The following is a 19,106-nucleotide window of genomic DNA, read 5'->3' as shown; positions in this document are numbered from 1 at the left end:
CACAGTCTTCAGTTTTAGATTCACGTTTAAAACAAAAGGAAAAAAAGTTACTGACCTTTGGCCCCACGAGCAATGGTAATGCGCGTGACTGGAGTCTTTCCTGGCATGCCATTTAAATTGGGTCGAAAGACAGAAGAAGTCATTCTTCCTGTTTAGTTATTTTGTTCAACTTTCTAACTGTTTTCGAAACTAAAACTCTCAGCCAAATCGAAGACGCCCCCAACACAGCTAACTCCGATCCTCTCTCCACCAACTAACTCCCGGTATTGGCAAGGTTACTTGAGGACCAGAACGTATTATCTTCTCGTCTGCTCTACAAAGATGGCGGGCCTCAATTACGGTTCTTGCTGATTGGCAGTTTGAACTGACTAATTATCGATACAAACTGAAATAAGATCGTGGGACCTCTGCCGACCTGGGCAGGGTTGTAGAACTCGAGAGTCGGTTGGTAGTTCTTGATTGAGGGGTCGGTCCTGACAGTGCGGTTTACTCTGTGTATGCATTCCTATACAATGCGCTGTAAAAGGTGACGTGTGTGTGTGTGTGTGTGTGTGTGTGTGTAGGGTGGTGGTGGTGATGGTTGGTGTGTTTGTCAGTGTGCGTGCATATATATATATATATATATATATATATATATATATGTGTGTGTGTGTGTGTGTGTGTGTGTGTGTATTTGTATTTCTTTTTATCACAACAAATTTCTCTGTGTGAAATTCGGGCTGCTCTCCCCAGGGATATATATATGTACGTGTGTGTGTGTTTGTGTGTGTGTGTGTGTGTGCGCGCGCGCACGAGCGCCTTTGCATATGGTGTGAGTGCCCTTCAGTGTCTCTAAAAGGCTTTTAATACTTGTTATTGTTGTTTTTTAAGAGTAAAGCAAAATTAATGAGAATATCATTCTTATTTTTTGATTCCTTTATAGGATGAAACATAAGGAAGCCCTGCAAGACACTGCATGCATGTACATCACACAATGATACCTCAATAAACACATGTTTTCTACGTGTCATCGAACGGATTTCATTGAACTGACGTGTGCGTGCGTGTGTGCGTGCGTGTGTGCGTGCGTGCGTGTGTGTGTATGTGTGTGTGTGTGTTTGTGCAGTGTGTGTGTGTGTGTGTGTGTGTGTGTGTGTGTGTGTGTGTGTGTGTGTGTGCCGTGCAGTGTGTGTGTGTATGGGTGTGTTGTACCGCCGGGTTGGCAACAGGGATGTATAAGAATATACCCGGTAGATGTGGTGGGATACCGTATGGTAGCAAGGAAGGGACATACGTTTTGCCACCAAATAAAAAGAAAAAAGAAATAAAGTAAAGATTGCTTGAAAACAGGAGTGGATTGAGACTTTTCATTCAGTCTCCCACCCCTCCCCTACTACAACCAGGGATGGGTGTATTTGGGAGGGGAGCGTGGGGGGTCGTAATTGAATGTTTATAGTCACGATCTATAGTCAATTATTACAGCTTTGTGTACTCCGACATGAGATGGAGGCGGGTAACCAAGACGACCGTTGCGAACCGTGCATGATGAATTGAAACGGTTCAGTTGTGTCGGAATGCAGTGACAGACTGTCACTGCCAGATGTTCAATTTTCACCATATTACACACACACACACACACACACACACACACACACACACACACACACACTTTAAAAGGTGATCGTGAAATAAAAATCTTCTGAGCTCTGGTTAAAAAAAAAAAAAAAAAAAAAAATCAGCATCACCAAAACCTCTCCCCCTTCTCCCAACCAAAGTAAAGAGGCGGGGGGAAGGAGGAGGAGGCGGGGAATTTAAATTTTCTGAAACTGACCGATTGACGTTTGCAACAAACAACAGCGCAGAAGCGGATATGCAATGCCCCCACCCCCCACCCCCCACACACACACACCCCACCCCGAGCGGGTCGCTGACGGGGGAGTGGGCTGGGGGGAGGGGAACGCAGTGATATGTATTTCGCAATGATGGAAGACCCAAAGCAAATGACACCCCACCGGCGAAAACAATGTCATTAGACAAAGAATATTCTCTTCATAAATGCATGATATTATTCCAATGCATGAAATTCAGTTTTCTGTTGAATTATTGAAATGATTTTTCTTTAACTCCATCACTGCTGAGCCATTGTGAAATGATATCAATGCGGCATAAATGTGGAGTTCAAATGGTACACTTTGTGTACGTTCCAACTGTGTAATCGAGTTCACTGAACAGTTTCAAAAGTAAGGCAATAAATCCCTCGATCAAGGAAAAACTCCAAATACAGTATGGTGACTGACAACCTGATCATCGGCAGCAGCTAATGGGTCAGAGACACGACACTGAAAACAAGTGCTGTCTTGAGAACATGTTTTATGTATTATAATCCATATTGACATCCAGCCACTGCAGTGGACAGCTCTAATATCTCGAAGTTTCTTCAAAAGCTTTTCACAGCTTCTTGGAATTGCTGCCACTGGCTTATTTGGTTTTTGTTTATTTGTTTGTTTTAGATATAAGACAGATTCTTGTCAGTATATCGATCAATGTAGTATTCCTTATTTTGACTTATCTCAAAGGATTAATTTTTGCGAATTAAAAACTGTTGAAGAAACTGTTATCATATATACGCGGTTCACGTAAAGGCAATGGGGTAATATCTATGTTCCCTTAGGTGTTAAAAGTTTAAGGTTAAGGGTCCCATAGCCTTATACGGACATCTAGGCATAGGAAGGCGGGGCCCAATCCTCTCCTTGTAAACGGTCAAACGCCTGACCAAACCTGTCACAGCGGCTATGTCCCGGGAGTATGTTCCACCTAATGCACAACCCGGCCGGGCAAAGCAAAACTGAAAGCGAGAAAAACAGGATCGAGAGACGCTGGGAAAGCCTTAAGTTATTCATTGAATCAGATATGGCGTCTAGAAGGAAATATTTCAAACATACCGAACTTCTTTAAAGTTCAGATTATCGCCTGGATCAGTCCTACATAGCAAAACAATCGAGTTAGTTTTTTTAGTTGCTGACATTAAAAAACAAACAAACAAACAAACAAAAACCGAAAGAAAAAAAAGGAAGTTGAAAGAAAAAAAGGAAAGAAAGAAAGAAAAAAAAAAGTAAGAAAAAAAAGGTGGAGTGGGGCATTACATGACCGGTAAACATTGAAATATCACCGGAAATTTCCTATTCTTGTACCTGAAATTCAGGGGCCTATAGAGGTCACCAATGTTTACTTAACCTTTTTTCCTTTTTTTTCCCCCTAACACAGGATTTGAATGGGTCACTTAAACCATGCTTACAAAGCAAGGTCAGTGCTTTGAACAACAAGCCAATCCTGTCAGTTCCTGGCGGGTACCTATACCACCCCCAAATTATACAGGTCGGGTGGAGGCGTGGGGGTAGAGGGTGGGGAAAGCTCACCGTGAAATCCCAGCCGCGCCAGAGCTGGCAGTTGGAAGAACAGTGATTAAAACCTATCCGGTGTCGTCTGCTGAGAGTCATGGATTGCGTCCCTTCCCACCCGTCACTGGGGGAGTTTTGTCCCATTCCTTTTTTTTTTTTTTTTTTTTTGTTCTTCTTCGTCGTCGACCTTCTGCGCACTTTTCGGTACCAACAATGAAGTTGATTCGTGCACGCACGCACACACACACACACACACACACACACACACACACACACACACACACACTGACACACTAAAACATGGGTAACGAGAGAAGATAAATATAATCACCCCCAGCCCCCCCCCCCTCTCCCCGCACCCCCACTCCCTCCATTATAATAGATTAAGTGTAACATTGAATGCACTTACAAATGCCTGCGCAGGCATACAGTGTAAGACCTACTGTAGTATACAAATAACTGAAAATCACCTCGAATACTACCCGTTTCTTTGCTCAAATATATCCCCTTGTTATTTAACCCCATAGGGAGAAATAGACAAACTAACAAATTGTGTACTGAAACAGGTTGCAAAAGTTACAAATTTGAATGTCATTGTTTGTATTCTAAGCGTTTTTTAGGGTGAATTTCTATTCTCTTATAGTCAAAGGTGACCTTTAAAGAATTTAGAACGACTGTATTTACAAGGGTCAAATTCATTTCAGCGGATGATAAGGTAAAGATGCCGGAGGAGGGGGTGGGGGGTGGGGGGGGGGGGGGGGGTATCACGTCAGTTGCATGTCATGAAGCGTCGTGTTAAACTAATCTGAATCTGTTAACCCTTCCCGGCTATATAGTCCAACATTTTAACGTTAGGGGGCCCAAAAGAAATTTAGATATACACACCTTTATACATATAATGTAATGTATATAAAAAAAAATTTTTTTAAATATAACCCCCGAAAATATTTCGTTTCTAAATTTAGTTGTAATGCGTTTGATTGTAAGTAGCGCTGATTTAGAATCGACATAAAGTGCTATGTTATATTCAGCAAGATGGATAGTAGTCAAATGATTACAAGTCGTGGCAATCGCAAATAATTTTGATGTGAAAATAGATCTAAAAGCTTTTCTCAAGGCAAACAGATTTGGTTTTAACGAAATCCCACTTTTGCAGTCATTCCAATACACACTCCATCTGTGTAAAACCTTTAAATGACTGACGTTCAAGAGGACTCCTTACCTAAAAACTACCAAGCAAACCGAGACGAGTTCGTCACCGTACGATTTACTTCCCCTGTCCTAAGTATTAATTACCATAACTATCACCAACATCACGGAGTCTCACCTGTCAACGTCTACACAGAAGAGACGGGTATTCACGAACAATGACAGACCGTTTTCTGATGCAGGTGTGTCATTGTCGCGTTTAGAATTCTGCCCTACAAACCGGGTACGGGGGCAGGGGGGCTCTCGTGCGCACACACACACAGAGTCTATAATCACAATATGTGGATAGGCGTCAAACTGAAGAACGCACACACACACACTTGCTGCGGCCTGTTTGGCCTCCCCCATTTAAACGTTAACAACCTTCTGGGGCTTCTGGTATGTATGTTTTCCATGTGCTGTGTGTTTTGTCAGTGGCAGCAACATTGTATGAACAGCAAACACTTACCGATCCACAAGAGAGAGAGAGAGAGAGAGAGAGAGAGAGCAGCTCACTTTTTGCTTTAGTTTTTCTGGTCTGTTTTACAAACTAAAACGCACAATGCTTTGTAATTGTATTCCAGAGAGAGAGAGAGAGAGAGGGAGAGAGAGAGAGAGAGAGTCTAAATTCCTTTTGGAGTTCTTTCCCCATAGTCTCTTCCCTCGACAAACACAGTCATGTTTCTGCCTATCTAAATGGCCCATTCATATTGGTGGTGCCAATACAATGTGAGATATATCTGGTTACGTCGATCTTCTAGGGACAAAAAAAAAAAAGAAAAAAAAAGGAGTTGCTAATCCAAGGTTCTTATTATCCAAGGTATGGATAAGTTGACCGTTTGTTTCTGATATAAGGTTGACTTATCCAAGACATGGAAAGTCAACAATTTTTTTTTAAGCATGAAGACTGGTATCATATAGTGGTAACCATCCCATCCCCACTTTTAAAATGTTTTTTCTTTAAATGATAATATGATCAATTTCACTATTATCTGCCTCTGTGTTATATTGGTATATGATGCATGTTAATTTTTTGGGTGGGTAGGTGATCGGGGTATTTGATTTATTAGTTTATAATAATAGTATATACATGTATATTTATTTTGTGGGCCCCAGTTGCATGCAAGCCATGATGATTCCAATTCAGGATGAGTAATGGCAGAGTATAATTAAATGTATCTATCGTTTTTCTTTCTGCTTTTTCTACTTCTTTTTTTGTTGTTGTTCCTCTTGCATTTTGTCACATAGGTTCATCAGTCCTTCACTGGGTCACTTTTTAGTTTTCAACTACATATGCAGTGTTTGCACTTGTGTACAGTTTCGAGTGTTCATCTGCTTGTGGCATATCAGGATTTTCATCTCTCTCTCTTAGTCTTATGAAAAGTTTTTCATGAACAGATGTGGTTGCCCATTTACAAATTACAAGGTACATGTCACGTATCTCTCTCTCTCTCGAATTCTCAACATATGAAATGTGAAAGATCCTGGAGCTTGAGTGGAGCTACTTTTCAGTTTACTTTCCCAATGACTGATATATATGTCTTTGGTCGTACAGATGTGGACAGAAAGAGGCTGCATACGAAAAAAAAAAAAAAAAAAATCACACCCAAACCAAGCCTACCAGCTAACTCTGCTTGGCCAAACTTTGTGGCAAGTCAGTGATACGACGTCTCACTAATAGTCCGCTGTCTGCTAGCCAATTAAACACTATTTCTGGCTGGAGATAATTACTCATCCCAATCAAAAGACAGATTTTTATAAAAGCACAAAACAATCAAGATCTCTTCTAATGATCGCGGAAATAGAGATAAAACAGAGAGAGAGACAGAGACAGAGAGAGAGAATGAGAGGAGCAGGTCAAGTCTCCTCTAACCCCTTCTTCTCTGTTTAGGATTTATTTCTTTTCTTCGGTTTTGCAATGCTGGCAAACATTTTTTTCTCTGACACTGACAGTCACACATTTTTGATATATAAAAAGGTGATCTGAGAACAAGGTTCACTTTCATATATATACCGAGTACATGCAAACAGGAAAATACTTCATATTTATTCTTTTTTGTTGTTGCTGAACCCTTTCCTTTCAAAGTTTCTCCTTCACTTCAATCATCAACAGGAACACATGAAATGCTCAACATATTTATTGCCAACATTGAAACAACAATTTCTTTTTATCACAAAAAATGATCAATCAAAATCATCTTATGCCAATATATGAATTGCTGCCATAACCAATACTGGAATCATAGAGGAAAGTGACAATCCTTATGAAAATGAAAGTTCTCAAACAATATAATCGAATATTATTCTGTGGGGAGTTCTTTTATCAGATGGAATATGTTTTGCGTTAAGATCTGCCTTCAACTTCTAGGACTCTTCACAACAGTTCTGACTTTTGTTTGGCTTCCCCCCTCCATACACTAAATCATTTACTTTGCAGTAGATGGCTACTATGCAATATGTATACATGCATGTGTTAACATGTATATGAGGCTCTGTGAGTGTGAACATGGGAGCTTCTGTTTGTGAGTGTGTGCATGCATCCTTCTGTCCATTATGTGCATGTTTGTATTCCATAACATAAGAAATATTGTAAATGACTTGATAAAAACATTACAACTGAATCACATACCATATCCACATATGACATCATTCTGATAAGAATCATATTCTTATCTTTAAATAAAAACACACCTCCACCACATTGGTGAAAGTTAGATACATCTAATTTTGTGCATTTCCTGATGTAAATGAGTATGACACAACCTGTAATACCGTGAAGATATGTGTTCATTCAGACTGCAGAATTACACACTCTTTAATCGCTGTCTGTCAATGAGACCAACGCACCAGAATCTACCAATCACTTTCCTCATCACAGAGAACACTGCACCAGTGGGTCATGGTACAGTTCATGTAATTAAACCTTCCATCCACTTTCCTATCAAGTCAAGGGGAACACCGCACCTGTGGGTCATGTACAGCATGTGTACCATTCCCTCTCTCCACATCAAGTCAGGGGGAACATATACCTCCCGTCACTGTCCTTCTTTCTGGACAGTTTCTGAGACTGGTTGTAAGACACTGAACTGGCAATGGACTTTGGTGGGGGGGCAGACTTGGAGGAAGAACCCGAGCCGCTGTCCTCTCTGGACCGGCTCTGATGCACTGTGTTATACTTTTTCAAGTATGGCTCCTTGAACAGGTGGAAACTTCGACCCGACCCACCTCCATTACCTTCCCTCCTGTGTGGACGGGATCTTCCCCAGGGTGGGGATCTGAACCCTGGTGGGGGTGGGGGGACCGCCCAGTGAGGGGGCACAGGCCCGGGGGAGGGGTAGGGGGGGCCCCACCAAGGGGAGGGCAGCAGTCTTGGGGGAGGCAAGAAGTTCACTGGGTCATCAGGTGGGGCAAAGGAAGAGCGTGGCGGGGGGATGACCATGATGGTGGAGTCGCCAGAGTCGGAGTCCTGCGAGTCTGAGTAGTTCTTCTCCTCCTCCCTCCTCTTCCTCTTCTTCTTGGTCGTGGTGGTGTACTTGATCTGCACCTGAATGCGGCTTCTCTGCTTGGGGGAGCTTCTCCTTTGGGGGGAACTTCTCTTCTGCGGGGAGCGCCTGTCGGGTCTGGGCCGTGAGGATCGGTGCTGGCTGCTGTCCTTGGGTCGTTTGGCCGCTGCACCCCAGGCTCTCAGCTTGTTGGACTTGAGCACTCTTTCCATGGTGGAGCTGGCCCTGACAACACCACACAAAGGGTTTTAACTCAATGATAAAGCACTGAATGTGACGATAAACTATTTCATGTAACAATAAACTACACTTACAGCCATTAAATTATTAATAAATCAAAAACTATTTAGTGAAACCATTTAATATAACAAAATAAATTACAAATCACTGAAGTAACAACATATGATAAAATATTTATTAACCCCTTTGCTGACAGGAAAATAATATTTAAGTGAAATCTATTTGCCATGGTTTTTTCACAAAAAACGGTTATATATATTAAAAAAAAATTCTGTGCTCTTTGTTATTTGAGAAAGACCCATAAAAGTATATATTTTCTGAAAGGTAAATGAATAAAGAATACAAAACACATGATGATTTCCCATTTTATATATTTTCAGTGACATGCTGTTGTTTTGAAATCAGTGTTTCATTTTTTGTCACATTTTCAACTTGTTCATTACAAACATTAGTCAGGTAATTTGCACTAAAATATCATATTTTCTGGACTAATGGATAATATCTGCACACGCAAATTATACTAGGACAACCACACACACACACACACACAAAAAAGAGAGAGACAGAGAGACATATATACAGTGCATTGTGACTTCTCCAAGTGATAATATGGATGTGGGGCCACGCCCCTTCAGTCTCCACCCCTCTCCTCTTCACCCCTCTCACACGGTCACTTCATCCAGTTATCACCAGACCATGTTGGCTGAGTGCCAAGAATATCACTCACACTGTGTCCTGCTCATAATTCAGTCACTTTCTGTCAACTGCTACAGCTGTACAGTCAGCATCACTCACTGACAGTTGTATCTTGGCCGGTCACTTCGTTGCTCCTTTATTTTCTATCAAATCATCCTATAAAAGTTCATCACTGTCTTCTCCTTCGAATTTACGCTTCAATTTTTTCTGAGCATCAGCCAAAGAAAGCAATCTTGGTTGATTTAGTGCAACACAATCGCGTGTCCTAAACACAGAGTCCAACATTTTGTTGAGCAAGCAAGGAGAGGAGCCAGGCAAACACTGTGGCAGTAACCCAACCAAAACGTTAATTAAAAGGACTGCCTCATGATGTAGATGGGGTTTCTAGCTATGAATAGAATCTAGAAAGATTCCCCAAGCTAAACCTACCAGTATTTTTGTCAACAAACAATGCAAACCAGGGAAAAGTCAGAATATTTCGATGACGAGTTATCTTGTCGTTGTGGCAGTGAAGCATACATGCTTGTGCTGACGAGTTATCTTGTTATATAGGCAGCCTAGGGGTTAAGGTAACGATCAATGACGCACGATGTACAAATAAACCATCTTATGTATCATTTCATGATAAACCATTTAACAAACCACAAAATGTAATGATAAGCCATTCAATGTAACAACAAACCCGTATCATATAACATTCAATGTAATGATAAACCATCAAAAAAATCAAGGAAAATTTTTACTTCTGTCCATCACAAAATATAATGATAAACCATTCAATGTAACAACAAACCCGTATCATATAACATTCAATGTAATGATAAACCATAAAAAAAAATCAAGGAAAATTTTACTTCTGTCCATAACACAAAGGTCCACAACTTGTAAACAGTACTTACAAGCAGAACTGGTTTGTACAGTTAGTCTGAAATGATTACGGTTTATCGCTATAAATAATATGGTAAGTAATATCTGTTGCTCTGATCTCTCTCTACTGCCACACACACACACATTCATATCTCTACACACACACCTTTCTGCCTGCATAAACAAACCCTCTCCCATTCCCCACCAACCCTTTGGCACCCCCTACCACAACCTCTGCAGACACCTATACAAAACCACTCACTTTTGTTTAGCAGGACTAGGGCCTCCACCATCATCACCTCCACCCTCATCAGATGAAATTTCAATGATGCTGACATCCTTCTCCGGAACATCCTCCAGAATTTCCACCTCATCATTGTCGTCTTCTTTCTCCACCTCCTCCTTCACTTTCTCGTCTTTGACAGAGGACGATGGCGGCACAAAGTTATTGGAGGACACATTTTTGGACTCATCATCAACTGTGGGGTCTGTGAGGTCTTTGGACGGTGCGGTGCTGGGGAGGCAGGCGTTTTTCATGACGACGGCACTCTTCAGCCGAACGTTGCCCGACAGTTTAAGGCGGAGCTCTTCCCTCTGTCGCTCTTTCTCCTGCTGCTCTTTGGCCTGGGAAAATAGAAAACAGGATACAACCTTTAGATTATTCTGCTTTTTAAACATTTCCTTTTCTTTTTTCAAAATTGATAAAAAGAAATAGTGGTGAGTGTGACTGATTTTTTAAATGGAAAGTTTCTGACCTGGGTCTAGGGACCACTTAATCCTTGTGATTGTCTTCATACCGAAATAAAATCTATGGAAAAAAAAAACTTAGAAAAAAAAAAAAATCCAAAATCCTACACCAAAATCCGTATGATACCGGAAAACTCCAGCTCATGAAGATATCAATTTCTTTGTACACTCAGATTTCCAGAACTACAGACAGACATACTGAGATGCAAATAACTGTTTGGTGTAAGATGTTTTCTGTAATGCCTTGCAACTCTGTCGAGATATTTTCTTTGCAGACTTGAGTCATTTCTCAGAATTATACATAAATCTTTTGAGATGCAAGAAACTGATATGAAGCACCAAACTTAAATGATACACTGATAATAATCATAGTAATTATAATCATCTTGGTTGTATGCCATGACCGATGATGATGTCCAAACCCTTCTCATTCTCATTTAGTGTGCACTCGCATATCGTTTGAGAATGGAGTTCTAGTTTGGATCTGCATGGGCATCTGCAGTGAGGGCAGGGAAACTGCCTGGGCTTTTGGGGTATTTTTGCTGCTGCCTTCCACCCAATGTTACTACTACCACAAAAACATAAATGGGCATTTTCTACAGCACATATAAGTGGCCTGAAGTGCGTAACATCTGTGCTATAAAAAAAACAACAAAAAACAATGCATTACTTGTCTTCTCCTTATTATTAATTGAGAAAAAAACAACAACAAAAAAACCAACGTTTTTTTTACATGACCGTTCGTCTGGATGCACAGTTCACTACAATGCTGGGCAAGGGCAGGGAACTGTGGCTGAAAATATCAACAAAACTGCGCAAATGGAAGCTCCCAAAGGATTGTAATACTCTGAAGTACTGCCATAGGTTTTGAAACCTTGCATGCTTACATGGATGGGCAGGGTGGGTAAGAGAGCATGTGCAAGCTGCCCATGTTTCCTGAAATTTTTAAGAGTGTGAGTGATGACAAAGATTGATGCTGTTTTTTTTTTTTTAAATAACCCAATCCGCATACTAAAATCTTACTACCTGAAGCTAAGAAAGTATCTTGAGTCTTGACAATGCAGACTGCACTCACCATGAACTTTTTCATTATTTTCTCCCGCAGGTCCTGCTCCTGCTGCCTCATCTGCAGTTTTTTCTGGATCTCCGCCTCCGCTTTCCTCTGCTCTTCCTCCAGGCGGCGCCGTTGTTCTGCCAGCATTTCCTGCTTCCGCTGTTCCTCCAGCTCTGCCTCTCGCTTTGCCACTTCCTCCTTCACTTTGTCTTCCTGCATCATGGGCAGTATTGAAAAAAGGTTATTATTGAATTATTAAAAAGAACCAAAAAAAACCCCCACCCCTCCACCCCCCAACCCAAACAAACTTTAATCCCGTGACTAATGCTAACGAGTATACTTGTCAGTGAATGTTGTCACCTCCATGTGTTACAAAAACACTGAGCTTACACTGGCCAAAAGGAAGGACATCAGTCACTGTTCTTTTCTGGGAATTCTTCTCTTGGAAACGTTTTTTATATATTGGCAAATCAGTTATGCCACTTAAAAGCAAATCAAAAGTAGTGATTGTGTTTGTAGATTCATGCCACACTAATCTTGTTTCACCAAGCTTTAGCTTACTCTGCTGAACTGCCATGAAGTTACTGGTGTCATGAACTTGAAGAGGATTTAACAACTACTTCCTGTCTTACTTTCACGTGATGTGATGGATTTTTCTGAACAAAAGTAATATGCGGGTATGTATTTGTGCTTGTAATGATTTTTCTTTTTGTGCAAAAAAAAAAAAAGAAAAAGAAAAAAACCAACAAAAAAAGCAGCAGGCAAGAAAAATGAATGACGTAATGTCTTGATCATTTAACCCCAAGAACTATCACTGCATCAGTATCTTTCAAGTTTTTGTATACAAGCACACACAAACTCTTCATCATTCACAGCGAGAGGACAACAACACCAACAAAAAGCACAAAAAAAAGCAGCTTCATCATTCCCAACCTTGACCAGTTCAAACAGGTCCGACAGCAGGCGCAGAGACTCTAACTTCCTCTGGGCGATCAGCAACCGTCGTTCCTCCAGCGCAATTTTACGCCGCATCCGTGTCTCCTCCATCTTTTGCTTTTTCTCCATCTGCTTCAGTCGACGCTTCTCCGCTCGCTCCTTTCTCCTCTCCTCCTTCAAACGCTGTTTCTCTTCCTTTCTCCTCTGCTTCTCTTTTTCCTCTTCCAGTTTCTGCAGCCTGAAATTCATACAATCCAGCAACATTCAGGCCTGACAAAGATAAGTCTACGAAACAGGGGACTAAAAAGAGAAAGTACTGCTTTGCAGGTTTTTAGGAGTAAATTTGTAGACAAATGTTTCTTTGCTATTAAATCATTTCTCTGTGGTAGAAGTCCCAGTTTTCAGCATCTTAAATGCATCATACAGAAATATCAAAATAGAATGATCTCAGCAGACCAGGATTCATTTCCCCCCTTCATCCACGATGATTTATATAGATTCACTTTCTTTGCACTGTGAGCCAAAACATTAAATCATTACTGACTGAATTATAGTATTAAGCTGTTTTCTATTTTCCTGGAGATTTACTGCTCACAGTTTTTACTACTACAAAATGAGATGCCTGTAACCTCAAATAATACAGCATCTGCAGCCAGTTTAAAAAAAATTCTTCTCTTTTCTGTTTCTTTGTTTTGTTCTTTTCTTGCTAAAACTACTTGTTTCTGTCTCAGCTATACATCACCTCTTATTACAACATTAGTCTTAAACTCATTCCTGTACTGTTAACTTCTCCTACTCCTGCATTGATACCTTCTCCTACCCTGTCCTTTTTTTCCCTTCATCCCTTCTCCCCTCCTTCAACTGTATATTTTTTTCTACTGTATGATTTCTTTCTACTTCATGAGCACTATTTTTTCCCTATCAAAGTAACTCTCTTTTTCTTTCCCACCTATCTCTCTCTTTCTTTTTTTTTTTTTTAACCTATCTTTTTTTAAATTTTATTCTAACCTCTCCTCCCCTTTAGTTCCTACTTGTCTTCTTTTCTTCCGACCTCTCCTCCTCCACCTCTACTCCTTTTTTTCTTCCTACCTCTTCTTCCTATTTCTTCTACTGCTTTCTTCCTACCTCTCCTACTCTTTTCTTCCTATATCTCCCGTTTTCTTTTCTACCTACCTCTCCTCCTCTATTCTCCTCTCCTCCGCCTCTTTGGCCAGTCGCGCCTCTTCCAGGCGAAGTGCCTCCAGGGCCTGCAGTCTCTCGCGTTCCCCTCGTCGCTTGCGGATCATCCTCTCTGACAGGTGGCGAGTCTTGTCAAAGTCCACCTGCACGAGCACACACAATGGTCTTGTTCAGTACTCTATGTTCATCCTATACTATAATAATATATTTTTTATTATCTATATAATAAATATAATATATAGTAAATATGTAATATGTACAGTACAGAACCAAACTCTGAGCACTTTACAAATCAGTAATATTTAAAATGAACCGAGTAAGCACATGAAAGGAGACGAAACATAAAAGCATAGAGTTTACATAAAACACAATCATTAATACCATGAAACACTGAAAGCACAATTTACAAAACCCACAAAGTCACCTGCTCTCCGTAAAAACTGCTAGTATCAATGTTAGTTGTTACACTCCAATACACATATCCAAAAACCTTAGTCAGTGAACAGCTATGCATAAAATGCATGTATACTTCTGTTAAGTATGGATCAGAGCTCATATCTGTGAATAAAAGGCATGCATTACCTTGATGTTGGCAGTGTTCGCCTTGGTCTCATCCTCCTTGTACAGAAGCTTCATGCCCCGCAGAGCGTCCATGGCCTTGACAAAGCCTATGTACTCCTTGAACTGCACGTAGGCATCAAACTGGATGTCTTGCCCATAGTGGAACGTCTGGATGGTGCCCGGCTTGGCAAGCAGCCCCATGATCTCCTTCCTGTATGGGTCCAGCATGGGGATGTCCACACAGCGCACATCCCCGAACGTCTCAAACACCTTCTGCACTATCTCCTCACTGGGGCGCAGCTTTGACTCGCTGCTCGTTCCATCCTTTTCCGAACGTTTGGAGAACCAGCGAGTAGGCAGGTCCTGGAAGTAGATGGTGTCCGGCCTCTCCCCGGGACGCATCTCATTCATGTTTTTGGCGTCACGAAAGTAAGAGTCCCAGTCGTGGCGCACGGGGAAGGCGACTTTGGTTTCAGCCGCTCTCACTTTGAGGGATTCTGGGAATCCACTGAGCTTGATTGTCTTGCCGTCGAGTCTGATGATGAGGAGTGACAGCTTGCTCTTGTTCTCTATCTCTCCCTCCAAGCGGATGAACTCCATTGTGCTTTTTACCACCTGAAGCACAAGCAATATTTATTGATCACTGCAGGAATCGCATATTTTAGATATCTATAGGGACAGGAGTATTAGTTTTCTATTACTATTAACAAGCCTGTAACAATACTTGCAAATGATCACTGCTTTAGCAAGCTCACAGGGTAATCATGTTGTTTTTTTTTACAATACTTGCAAGTGATCACTGCTTTAACAAGCTCACAGGGTATTCATGTTTTTTTACTATCATTATCAATACCATACACTCCTCCAATTTGCACACCTTCTCACATAAACTGAATGGAAGATCTTGTGAACATTAACACAATGCTATCTGCAGTGTCATAACCTCCAACCCTAAAGACAGCCAGCAAGATAATCCACAGTGTGGAAAGTTGTTAATGGCCAGGCTACATTACAAAAGACCTACCTCTGTCATGCAAAACAAGACACTATCCCAAACAGTTCTGCTAAATCCATTGTCCCCACCCCCTTTTTTTTTTCAAGAATTTATGGGGGATGGGAAAGCTATTTCCCCATGCATCAGTTTTAGTTTCAAGGTGTAATCTGTGCATACTGATCCATATAATATGCTATGCCACATCTGTTCTAAGAAAAAAGAAAATTCAACAAGGTTCTAATCACCAAGTAAACCCTCCACGTTTCCTGAAAAGGGTACCTACCTTGATAGTAAGAAAGGTCTCTGGACGGATCATCTGCTTGACCTTCTCCATCACCTCCCAGTTGGAGATAGTCTTCCCTGGGGTCTTCAGTTGGGGCAGCTGTGCACAGATATTGATCTTGGCAACAGGCTTCAGGTACAGTCCCTGTGCTTCACACAGCTCCACAGCCTCCGACGTATCATTGCACACCGAGGTGTTCGCCATTATCAAGGTCAAAATCACGGGGTAAGGTGTGATATGGATCCAAGAATGTGATCTAAGAGAAGTTGGCAAGTTACATTAGGCTTGTGGGATGAAATCTGAAACAAGATGGCAAATTCTTAAGTAGGTCTTTGTAAAAAGAAAAGAAGGAAATCTTAATAATTTACAATAACAATTGATGTTAGTCACACAAAAGACAATGTTTGAATTCCATTTAACAGATCAGTATGTCTTTTCCCTCCTCTACGATGTAATGATACAATCTTAATCTCCTTTGTGAAGTGCTGTTACTTGCAGTTTTTAAAAATATTTTTTAATAATCACTTCTACTTAACATACCTTACTTGCGATGTTCATCGAAATGCCAAATGAAATGATGGATGCGATAATAATTCATGATTTTGGATCTATTTGAGGAATTTATTTAACTGAAATCATGAAATACACACAGCATTTTTCAAATTTACACAAAGTTGAAGTAGCCTAGTTTACAATGTCAGACAATCGTCAATCAAACATATAATAATATGAGTAACCAATCACTGCGACTCACTGACAGACTTAATTATACTCGACTCGTGGAGAATCAGATTGAGATGCACTTCATCAGAAGTCATGTCTATCTAGTCGTTTACAGTGAATGAGAAAAACCATTTCACAGGGAAAAAAAAATGACAGCCATTCACGCGAACCTCATGAATGTAGAACTTACTATATAATTTTCATCATGTTAGACATGTCTAGTTCCTTAACTTATAGACCCACATTGTCAAAAATTGGAGAACACAACAATTTTCCTGTGTTTGACAGGCCCACTGACCTGTCGTGAAATCACAAGCAAAACAGGAAATGCATCCTGCTGCTAATTTTCGACTCACCATCTTGAAAACTTTCGGTTATTATTTAATTTGAAGCACACCTTTAGAAATTCAGAAGTCATTCTTCAAAATACTTACTATAAAATCGTTACATTTAAAGTCAAATGAAAATAGCTTTTGGTCAAATATCTTGTTTTTGATTACACTCAACATTTCGTTTTAGTTCCAATCCTAAATATTATACTTACTTTCTCTCTCAGAAGGCACGCACGTTGCGGTTTGTTTCATCATTGGGTATGGAAGACGAAATGGATCAGTATCTACTGCGATTGGAGCAGGCCGTAAGTGGAAAGTCTGTTGTGTTAACATTTGTGTTATGTTGTTCACCTGTGAGGCCAATGTGTCGCTGGAGTATTTCTGGGTTGGTTTCCAACCGGTGTCTGCATCTGGCGACTGCTGTATCTATGAAACTTAGATGATGAGAAAATCCAATGGAAAAAAAAAAAGATTTGTAAACAAAACAAAACAACGACGGTAGATTGTAAATTAGAATTCACTTTGAAAAGAAGTGTGTGCGTTTCAAACCATAGATCTTTTTGTCTCCAGGAATGTGTTAACTGGAAATGACTGGAGTTAAAGGCGCCTTTTAATCGACTGTCTCAAATAACTTAGATAAGTACGAGAAGTTATATCATCAAAAATGACAATTAGAGTATTATTCAGCAGAGAATGCAAAGATGGGCATAGATGTGGACAATCAGAGAGTAACAGGAGGTGTTGTCTTAGGCAGGTTTGGGGGTTGGGGAGGGGGAGATCAAAGCAGTAGTAGTAACAATAACACAATACCAGTAGTTATATTAAGAAGGGAAGAAAGAAAAGGAGGGAAAGGAATTATTGTTTGGAAAAGCGATGGGGAGGGCCAGTGACACTGGTCAGGCTCTTCCTTTGTCTGCATCTGTGTGCCTTGCATTTTGAGGTTTGGAGTAGTTAAAAACACAGAATGAGAAAGGGTAGGCATCCATTTCAGAGGAAGTGTGCTATGGTTTTATTTAAAACATGTGTATATTGGTGAATAGATTGGTATCACATCAACATGAATCATGACAATGGCTGTTGGTGCTGACTATCTTAAAATTATCAGACCAAACAAGAGACTAGTTCTCAGTGTGTCGTTAGATTTCAGTTTTATTTAATACCATGTCAGTGTGTGTGTCTGTTCTACTTTTATTAAGTCCAAATTTAGTTTAAAATACTGAACTTGATAAGAAGAAGCTTCATGTATCATTATTCATTCAGTTTGCTGGCTTTCCAATAGTGTACTTTAAGTCTAGTGACTTAGACTGGTTAGAGTTAGAATCAGGGGAAGGACAGATCTGTCTACAGGTATAGTATATGATAATCACTATACTATATTATATGAAAACGTCTATTTGCGACCACCCTACCTATAGGCAGGACAGTATACTGTATACTCACCCACACTTCTGATCATCTCTCCCACTTTGAATTGTTACCCTCTACCCCTCTCACCCAGCATATATTGCATTCTGACATGCATGTACATGCTTATAAATCTCACCCTTGAGCTCACTCAGTCCATGTATGTACGCTAAAACTTAAAGCGCCCATGTGCACAAGCATACCCATGTAAATGATGTGTGTATAATAAATGTACACATTCATATAAGCACACATTTAAATGAAAAAATGTAATCACATATTTCATTTTTTGTAAGTATGTTAACAAAATATACACTGAAACATTACACACGCGCGCGCGCCCGCACACACACACACACACACACACACACACACACACACATAAAATTCGTGAAATGATTCTTTTGTTTTTGTTCTACACAGGAGTCTGAAATCGATCATCTGAAGAATCAGATCGATGTACTGCAGGACCCAGCCAAACTAAAGGCCAGTGGAGTTGTTTCCCCTGAGGTTGAGAAACTTCAGACGGAGAATTCCAAATTGAAGTACCAGCTGAATCATTTGAAAATGGTAAGTCAAGTGTTTTCTGAATGATTTGAAGTGGGGATGCCATTTGTTTTGAGGAGGGCTTTATCTAATGGTAATGGAAAAATAGATTTATAGTTTGCTGTTGACTTTTCCTGATGTGAACATTTGACTGAATTGATAGGGTTCATTTTGGGGTCACATCATGCATGTTGGGTGCATTGTCTTATATCTTTTACACATGTTGTTTTCTGCAAGTTGGTGTCATGACTCATGGAGTGCAGTCTGTGATGCCATTGTGTATACACAGTGTGTGTGTGTGTGTGTGTGTGTGTGGTGCGCGCATGCTTCAGTTTAGCATCAATCCACATAATCTGATTTTAGACCAAAAAAACCCTGACATATACAAAGGAGTGAGAACCAATAACAAAGTTAACTGTAAACTTTATGAAATCAAATGTCCAGCTGGACTGTGAAGCAAACTTTCAGAAATTTTT

At 40.4% G+C, this 19,106-nt stretch overlaps 3 protein-coding genes across 5 annotated transcripts in view; 1 reads left to right on the top strand and 2 right to left on the bottom strand.

Moving 5' to 3' along the window:
- LOC143284251 (uncharacterized) overlaps window positions 1–233 on the bottom strand; it is an 8,146-nt gene extending 7,913 nt beyond the window's left edge. The window contains exon 1 of the mRNA XM_076590931.1: window positions 56–233. Coding sequence (XP_076447046.1) covers window positions 56–143 — 88 coding nt within the window. The 5' untranslated portion in view covers window positions 144–233. The remainder of the gene's footprint in view (window positions 1–55) is intronic.
- Window positions 234–6,679: 6,446 nt separating this feature from the next.
- LOC143284250 (uncharacterized) lies at window positions 6,680–16,679 on the bottom strand. Of its 3 annotated transcripts, none has more exons than XM_076590930.1 (8): window positions 16,647–16,679; window positions 15,626–15,924; window positions 14,370–14,963; window positions 13,782–13,930; window positions 12,606–12,846; window positions 11,694–11,885; window positions 10,134–10,495; window positions 6,680–8,293 (listed from the first exon to the last, which is right to left on the bottom strand). In XM_076590930.1, exons 2-8 carry the CDS (start codon window positions 15,827–15,829, stop codon window positions 7,573–7,575), a joined length of 2,463 nt encoding a protein of 820 aa, XP_076447045.1. In that variant the 5' UTR covers window positions 15,830–15,924; window positions 16,647–16,679; the 3' UTR covers window positions 6,680–7,572. The 3 variants fall into 3 exon arrangements, with proteins under 3 accessions (XP_076447045.1, XP_076447043.1, XP_076447044.1); XM_076590928.1 differs by having other exon boundaries at window positions 16,592–16,664; XM_076590929.1 differs by having other exon boundaries at window positions 16,539–16,652.
- Window positions 16,680–16,890: 211 nt separating this feature from the next.
- LOC143284024 (arginine--tRNA ligase, cytoplasmic-like) overlaps window positions 16,891–19,106 on the top strand; it is a 182,699-nt gene continuing 180,483 nt past the window's right edge. The window contains exons 1-2 of the mRNA XM_076590573.1: window positions 16,891–16,985; window positions 18,508–18,654. Of these exons, the coding sequence (XP_076446688.1) occupies window positions 16,941–16,985; window positions 18,508–18,654 (192 nt within the window). The 5' untranslated portion in view covers window positions 16,891–16,940. The remainder of the gene's footprint in view (window positions 16,986–18,507; window positions 18,655–19,106) is intronic.

The sequence above is a fragment of the Babylonia areolata genome, chromosome 7, assembly GCF_041734735.1.
Source record: "Babylonia areolata isolate BAREFJ2019XMU chromosome 7, ASM4173473v1, whole genome shotgun sequence".
In the NCBI taxonomy this organism is placed as follows: domain Eukaryota; kingdom Metazoa; phylum Mollusca; class Gastropoda; order Neogastropoda; family Buccinidae; genus Babylonia; species Babylonia areolata.
Note: the sequence above shows the minus strand (reverse complement) of the source record. Positions and strands in the feature narration are given on the sequence as shown.

Bases quoted from the DNA above. Each gene is read 5' to 3' on its own strand.
- LOC143284250 (XM_076590930.1), bottom strand. From the start codon at position 15,829: ATGGCGAACACCTCGGTGTGCAATGATACGTCGGAGGCTGTGGAGCTG. The intron at 14,964-15,625 runs GTAGGTACCCTT...CTTGTGCTTCAG, and splicing joins AGACCTTTCTTACTATCAAG to GTGGTAAAAAGCACAATGGA. The intron at 11,886-12,605 runs GTTGGGAATGAT...CCCATGATGCAG, and splicing joins ACCTGTTTGAACTGGTCAAG to GAAGACAAAGTGAAGGAGGA.